This window comes from Mandrillus leucophaeus, unplaced genomic scaffold, assembly GCF_000951045.1.
Source record: "Mandrillus leucophaeus isolate KB7577 unplaced genomic scaffold, Mleu.le_1.0 Scaffold42, whole genome shotgun sequence".
Classification (NCBI taxonomy): Eukaryota; Metazoa; Chordata; class Mammalia; order Primates; family Cercopithecidae; genus Mandrillus; species Mandrillus leucophaeus.
Window position 1 is genome coordinate 4478896 of NW_012104476.1, and position 7700 is coordinate 4486595.

General features: G+C 38.1%; 1 protein-coding gene across 1 annotated transcript in view; it reads right to left on the reverse strand.

Moving 5' to 3' along the window:
* TPST1 (tyrosylprotein sulfotransferase 1) overlaps positions 1 to 7700 on the reverse strand; it is a 166231-nt gene that overhangs the window by 70835 nt on the left and 87696 nt on the right. Inside the window, exon 3 of the mRNA XM_011992879.1 lies at positions 4527 to 4725. Coding sequence (XP_011848269.1) covers positions 4527 to 4725 — 199 coding nt within the window. The remainder of the gene's footprint in view (positions 1 to 4526; positions 4726 to 7700) is intronic.

A 7700-nucleotide genomic window follows, 5' to 3' on the forward strand; every position in this document is an offset into this window, starting at 1 on the left:
AGTTAAAATGTGATTCTTCTCCCACTCTCATACCATAACTAAGAAAAACACCTTCCCAGGCCGGGCGCCGTGGCTCACGCCTATAATCCCAGCACTTTTGGAGGCCGAGGCGGGTGGATCACGAGGTCAGGAGATCGAGACCATCCTGGCTAACACAGTGAAACCCCGTCTCTATTAAAAATACAAAAAATTAGCCGGGCTTGGTGGCGGGCGCCTGTAGTCCCAGCTACTCGGGAGGCTGAGGCAGGAGAATGGTGTGAACCTGGGAGGCAGAGCTTGCATTGAGCCGAGATCGCATCACTGCACTCCAGCCTGGGCGACAGAGCGAGACTCTGTCTCAAAAAAAAAAAAAAAAAAAAAAAAAAAACACCTTCCCCAGCCACCTCTTTCTCTGGGGCCCATCTCATATCATAGCTAACAATCAACAATCTCTTTTCAAGCACTGCATTATAAAAACCTCATGACCATCAGTGCTGGATACATTAGCATCTGACTTATTACAGGCAAAAAAGCATTGAAGATACACAGGATTTACTTTGCAAAAAGGTCTTATGAAATCTACCCTCACAAGACAAGAATGTCAGTTTGTATGCATTACCACAAAAGGCCCAAAAACACCATTATAGTTCACACTTCATCTTTTCTTCCTCAAAATTATCTGTCACTTTAAAGATAGGCAGAGACAGGAAAAAAAAAAAAAAAAAGGTGGGTGTTTTTAAATTTCAGTGTGTTATTTTGAAATCCTTTCAAAAACCAAGAGTGTGTATGACATAGATTCTTTGGTCACATGGATTCAAACCATAGCATTCTTCCCAACCCATCACTCAAGAAAGCAAAGGATAATCTAGCCAAGCCAATTTGCATGTAAGAAAACTATAATGTCTTCATTTTGCTATTTTTAATGCTATAAAACCTTCAAAATAGCACTGTACATGTATCTTGGTAATAAAAAAAAGCCTTTCACTATTGTGCAAAGGAGAAAGCTATGAATTACCAACTACAAAGAGCTCACAAAACTTTAATACGTATAACACTTTAAGGAGTGGCTCATGCTGGCTGGGCACAGTGGCTCACGCCTGTAATCCCAGCACTTTGGGAGGCCGAGGTGGGTGGATCATGAGGTCAGGAGATCGAGACCATCCTGGCTAACACAGTGAAACCCCGTCTCTTAATGAAAACTTAAAAAATTAGCCAGGCGTAGTGGTGGGCGCCTATAGCCCCAGCTACTTGGAAGGCTGACGCAGGAGAATGGCGTGAACCCGGGAGGTGGAGCTTGCAGTGAGCCAAGATAGCGCCACTGCACTCCAGCCTGGGCGAAAGAACAAGACCCCGTCTCAAAAAAAAAAAAGAAAGAAAGAAAGAGTGGCTCACGCCTGTAACCCCAGCACTTGGGGAGGCCAAGGCAGGTAGATCACTTGAGGTCAAGAGTTTGAGATCAGCCAGGCCAACACGACTAAACCCTATTTTTACTAAAACTAAAAAAAAAAATTAGCCAGGCTTGGTAGCGTGTGCCTATAATTCCATCTGAGACAAGAGAATTATCACTTGAACCCAGGAGACAGAGGCTGCAGTAAGCCAAGATTGTGCCAACAGAGCAAAATTCTGTCTCAAATAAATAAAGGAAAAACTTAAAGGATAGTTCATAAAAGAATATATACATATAGCTAGTAACTGAAAAATGTTCAATTACATTAATCAATGAAATCTATTAAAACCAACAAAAATCTAAAATAAATTACCTCAATTGTGCTGGTAGTTCAAAGGTTTTTTGTTTGTTTTTTGTTTTTGTTTTCTTGAGACAGGGTCTCAACTCCATCACCCAGGGTGGAATGCAGTGGCACAATCTCAGCTCACTGTAAACTCAAAATCCCAGGCTCAAGCAATCTCTCACCTCAGCCTCCCAAGCAGCTGAAACCACAGGCATGTGCCACCATACCTGGCTAACTTTTGTATTTTTTGTAGAGATGGGATTTTGCCACGTTGTCCAGGTGGGTTTGAACTCCTGAGCTCAAGCGATCCACCCAGCTCAGCCTCCCAAAATGCTGGGATTACAGGCGTGAGCCATTGTGGCCAGCCCAAAGGTTTTTTTTGTTGTTGTTGTTTTTTAATATCAATAGATATCAAACACCTTTTAAAAATCTCAGATACTTTACCCTGGTTTAATTCTACTTTTATTGGTCCTACCTTAAAAAAAAAAAATCCTAAAATTGAGTATGTGCAAAGATGTTCACTGTAGCACAATCTGTCAAAGAGAAAACTGTAAACAACAAAATGGTAAAATCAATTATAGAACATCTACTAGGGAAATATATTTTGTTTGTTGATTTATTCATTCATTTACTACTGTGTTTCAGAAAGAATTTAAGGTGGCTTCTATGAAGGTATAAAACTACAAAAATTATGTTTAAAAAGCATGCACACAATGGGAAAATGCTCATGAATATTAAAAGGGCTGGATACAAAACTGTGTGTATATAAAGGTAAGATGATATATGTAATCTTACCTTTGTTTAACATAATGCAGAGGAGAGAAAATACATCAAAATATTAAGAAAATATGTGTAAATAAATGAGAAAATTTAAAAAAGAATAATATGTGTATGTGTCTAGGTGGTAACATTACAGGTGATTTTTATTCTCTTATCCTTTTAATTTTGTAAGTTTCATATAATGATTATATTTTTATAATGGAAATATTTATATATATATGAAAAGCATAAAGAGGATAGTGATTATTTTTTTAATTTGCCCTCATGTGTGATGGTTTATAAGAAGGCAGCTCTTCTCATATAGCTGCTAATGATGAACTGAAAAAGGGAAATAAAAGTAATACCTAAGAGAAAGGAATTCACATAGAAATTAATCTCATGAAATAAATGTGGCATAAATTTGTCAATTAAAGTTATCAAAAGACAGAATAAAGAGATGATATGGCATATAGTTGTAGGGAGGGAAGGACATTGATATAAACAAGAGAATACCAGACAAAGCCAAGGAATTTTCACCTTGGAATCAAATAGCTTATCAGTGAACTTATGCTAACACGGTTGTCTTATTTGAAACGTAGTTTCAAAAAATATATGTAAGTGACACAAAAAACTGCCGTTGACAGGGGCTAAGGAATGAAGAGTACGGGTACAGAATTTCAGTTTGGGAAGACAAAAAATGTTCTGGAGATGGATGGTGGTGACAGTTGCACAACAATGTGAATGTATTTAATGCCACTGAATTGTGCACTTTAAACATGTTAGAGTGGTAAATTTTATGTTAAACAGATCTTACTGCAATAAATAAAAGAATATATAAGGTCTGATTTGAAATAGACTCAACTGGTAGGCTATATAATCTAATTAGCTCTGAGTTTTCAGCACTTTCCGAAACAATATTTTGTAAAGACGTGAGCATAACTTATTAAAATAAAAACTGTAATGTCACTTTAATAGCAACTTTCTCTTAATCAGAAGACTAGTGTTTAACAATTTTTCTAGTGTAACCAATGTTTAGCCTTTAGGTATCCAAAAATTATGCCCCATCTAAACAAAGGTTTAAAGTAAAGTGGCTATTAGATTTACAGAAAGAAAGAAATCAGAAGTAAGGTCACTAATAATTATAGTATTTATGCAGATCTGCAGTAATTGGCTGAGAATAAATCTCCCAACAGTGAGTTTTACTCCTAGAAACTGAGCAAAATACCCTAAGGAGTATCCCCAATTAGCCAGTTATCCTTAAAATGCAGAGGAAGACTTCTGATAAGAAAGTATTCTACAAATAGAATTTTTCTTCATTTTTTTTTTTTTTTTTTTTTTGAGACAAGGTCTTGCTCTGTCACCCACGCTACAGTGCAGTGGCATAGTCTCAGCTCACTGCAGCCTTGACCTCTCAGGCTCAAGCAATCCTCCCACCTCAGCCTCCCAAGTAGCTGGGACTAGAATCATATGTGACCATGCCTGGCTAATTTTTATATTTTTTGTAGAGATGGGGTGTCACTGTGTTGTCCAGGCTAGTCTTGAAATCCTGGGCTCACTCCCATCTCGGCCTTCCAAAGTGCTGAAACTACACGTGTCAGCCCTATTCTGGGCCCAAATTTTTCTTTTTTTTTTCTTTTTCTTTTTGAGATGGAGTCTCGCTCTGTCACCCAGGCTGGGGTGCAGTGGCATGATCTCTGCTCACTGCAAGTTCCGCCTCCCGGGTTCACGCCATTCTCCTGCCTCAGCCTCCTGAGTAGCTGGGACTATAGGCGCCTGCCACCATGCCTGACTAATCTTTTGTGTATTTAGTAGAGATGGGGTTTCACCGTGTTAGCCAGGATGGTCTCAATCTCCTGACCTTGTGATCCACCCACCTCGGCCTCCCAAAGTGCTGGGATTATAGGCGTGAGCCACCGTGCCAGGCTGCTGGGCCCAAATGTGTCTAATTCAAAATAATTTTCTGATCATTAAATAGCAAGAAATAAAATAAGAAAAAAAGTATGCGGATCCCAAATTCCAAATCTAGTTTTCTCAGTTGCTTTAAAAAATCTCACTTACCCTTCGAGTGTTTTCAAGAATTTTGGGATCAGGTTTTCCATAGTTAGGTGGGTTGGCATACGGGTCATATCCAAGTTTGGCAAGCATAGGAGCAATCACTGCCATGTCTTGTAAAACATCTGGCGGTATCTTCCCAACCCATTTGGATAGAGCTGCTACATTGACCGGCTTGATGACTTGGTCTGTAGATCTCTCCACTCTGAAAACAACGTAATATGAATAAATGTTGATTTAAAATTTAGAAAGTCATGCTTTAAAACCACTATAAATTATGTTTTAATGACTAATGGTTTTAATTGTCTGGATTACAAAACAATTGAGAAAGAGGGCTCTAGTCAGGTCTGACACTATTTACCAGAATTAAAAAAGAATTTAAGATTGTCAGGGATTATTGGCAATCTCAGATTTCTAGAAATAGGAAAAAGGGTTAGCTGAAACATCTGCATTAAATATCTTGACACTGTAATTACAACATCCAGGAAAAAAACAGTAACAAAATAAAGATACGGCTGCTTAGAAAAACTGCCAGTCAACTTACTTGAAATGCTTACCAAAAAAAAAGATAGACGGATGGATGGAAAGAGGGACAAACAGATGGTAAAACAGATGGACAGTGATAAAGGAAATACAGCAACATGTTAATGAAAGAATCTAGCTGGTGGGCATAAGACTTTCAATTCTTCTGTACATTTTAACTTTTCATAACAAAATGTTGGGGGAAAACGGCCAACCATAAACCACTAAGAATGTAAAATATTCACTTGTTCTATTTTCCTGCTGACTTCCTTAAAAATCTTATTTTCTATAGAAGAAAAAAAAAGGGCTGTTTTTGATTTTCAATATTACAGGATTCAATATTACAGAATAAATGTGTTCTACCTCTTGACATGGAAATTTACTCTAAGCCTGTAGTGATTATACTCACTGTATTTGACTAAATAACTAGCAACCTCAGGATAAAACGTAGCATGAAATGACTTTTGGATTTAAGCTGGATCTGAATTAGATTTTAGTCAATGACTATAAAATAGAAATGCTTACAAGAGACTTTTATATCCTAATACATAAAAAGTCATTCAAACATAGTATTCTAAGAAAAGGTAAAGGCCCTTTTAATTAAGAATATGACCCCTCACTGAATAACCATTATCTGATGAGGAGTCTCCTAAAGGGGCTCTGCTTCTAAAATAATAGAAAAACAATTCTTCTTCCCTGGGATTCGTGAGGCTACCTGCTCCAGGTTTCCCCCCTGCCTCAAGAGCCATGTTCCTTTCTCCCTTTTCAAATATTTCTCCAGGACTCCACTTAACCCACTGCTCCCTTCTCTCTATCTGTTCTCCTTGTATTGCTTCATCCCTAATGTTCTTTGCTTGACATTCTTAACCTGTGTAAAGAACATTCTGGTTTGCCCAAGACAGGTCCAGTTTACACCTAGCATAATTTACCCCAGCGTAATTATTAAAAGCACCTGCCATTCACTCCCATAAGTGTTCAGAAATGAGCAGAGGATGTCATATGTGTATTGCATAAACCGTATTACTTTTCTAAAATCCAAAAAATTCTGAAATCTGAAACACATCTGTGTTAAGTATTGGGGTCACACAGAGAGTCCTGTATGTCATGACTGGGAAGCTGGGCTTACCTTGAGGATAATAAGGAATAAATGAAGAGTGGTTTTTTTGTTTTGTTTTGTTTTTTTGAGACAGAGTTTGGCTCTGTCGCCCAGGCTGGAGTGCAGTGGCGCGGTATCGGCTCACTGCAAGCTCCGCCTCCCGGGTTCACACCATTCTCCTGCCTCAGCCTCCTGAGTAGCTGGTACTACAGGCGCCCGCCACCTCGCCCGGCTAGTTTTTTGTGTTTTTTTTTTTTTTTAGTAGAGACGGGGTTTCATTGTGTTAGCCATGATGGTCTCGATCTCCTGACCTCGTGATCCGTCTACCTTGGCCTCCCAAAGTGCTGGTATTACAGGCGTGAGCCACTGAACCCAGCTGAAGAGTTTTAATAACAACTAATATGAACAAAGTACTATTATTAGCATTCAGTGCTGATAACTATGGGAAGAATAATTGGAGAATGAGGCAAGTGGGGTCAGGAAAATCGGTATAGATGCTCAACATATTAGAAGAAAATAAATGATTAAGGCTTCAAGTAGATTAAATGAATTAGAAATAGAGACAAGACAAATTCCAAAGATAATTTTTAAAACTACAAAGACACTGGGAGACCGAAGTGGGTGGATCATTTGAGGTCAGGAGATTGAGACCAGCCTGGCCAACATGGCGAAATCCCCTCTCTACTAAAAATATGAAAATTAGCCAGGTGTGGTGGTGCATGTCTGTAATCCCAGCTACTTGGGAGGCTGAGGCAGGAGAGTCGCTTGAACCTGGGAGATGGAGCTTGCAATGAACCGAGATCACACCACTGCACTCCAGCCTGGGCAACAGAGTAAGACTCCATCTTAAAAAAAAAAAAAAAAAAAAAGGAAAGACAGTGGCCAATTAGATATGGCGGGGTGAAGAAGAAGAGAAAGGAGTCTATGATTAATTCATACTTGACTTGAAGGACAGATGTTTGTCTGTCATTCAATAATATAGATAGTATGAAGAAAAAGCATGTGGGTTTTTTATGTTGTTGCTTTTTGTTTGACATGTAGAGAAAAATAAAAAACATGTAAATTAACAGTAATCAGAAGGTCACCAAAAATCTAGAGAAAAAAATTCTAATCGACTGGAATATAGTAGATGCTCACTAAACCGTGTCTATTATTATTTCACACTGATGATAGCTCTGGTTCATCAGAATAGTGAAAGCCATATTTATCATTATGATTGAATAAATGAGTTGAAGAAAAAGTATAATCATTTCTTGTCTGAAAAAGAGCTCTAAAATAAAAGACTTTGGAAAGGCTTTGCTATATAACCACTGAGTTTATAAGAGCCGCTAGCAGCAAATGCAGTTAACTATGGCCTCTCAAGGGGAAGAACACGGGAAACCTATGCATATCAGTCAAGTGTTTCTCTTTAAGATCAGCAGAAATGACATTTTATACATATCAAGCAAAAAATTCAAATTCAAGTCATTTCTTTTTTATTATTTATTTATTATTATTATTATACTTTAAGTTCTAGGGTACATGTGCATAACGTGCAGGTTTGTTACATATGTATACTTGTG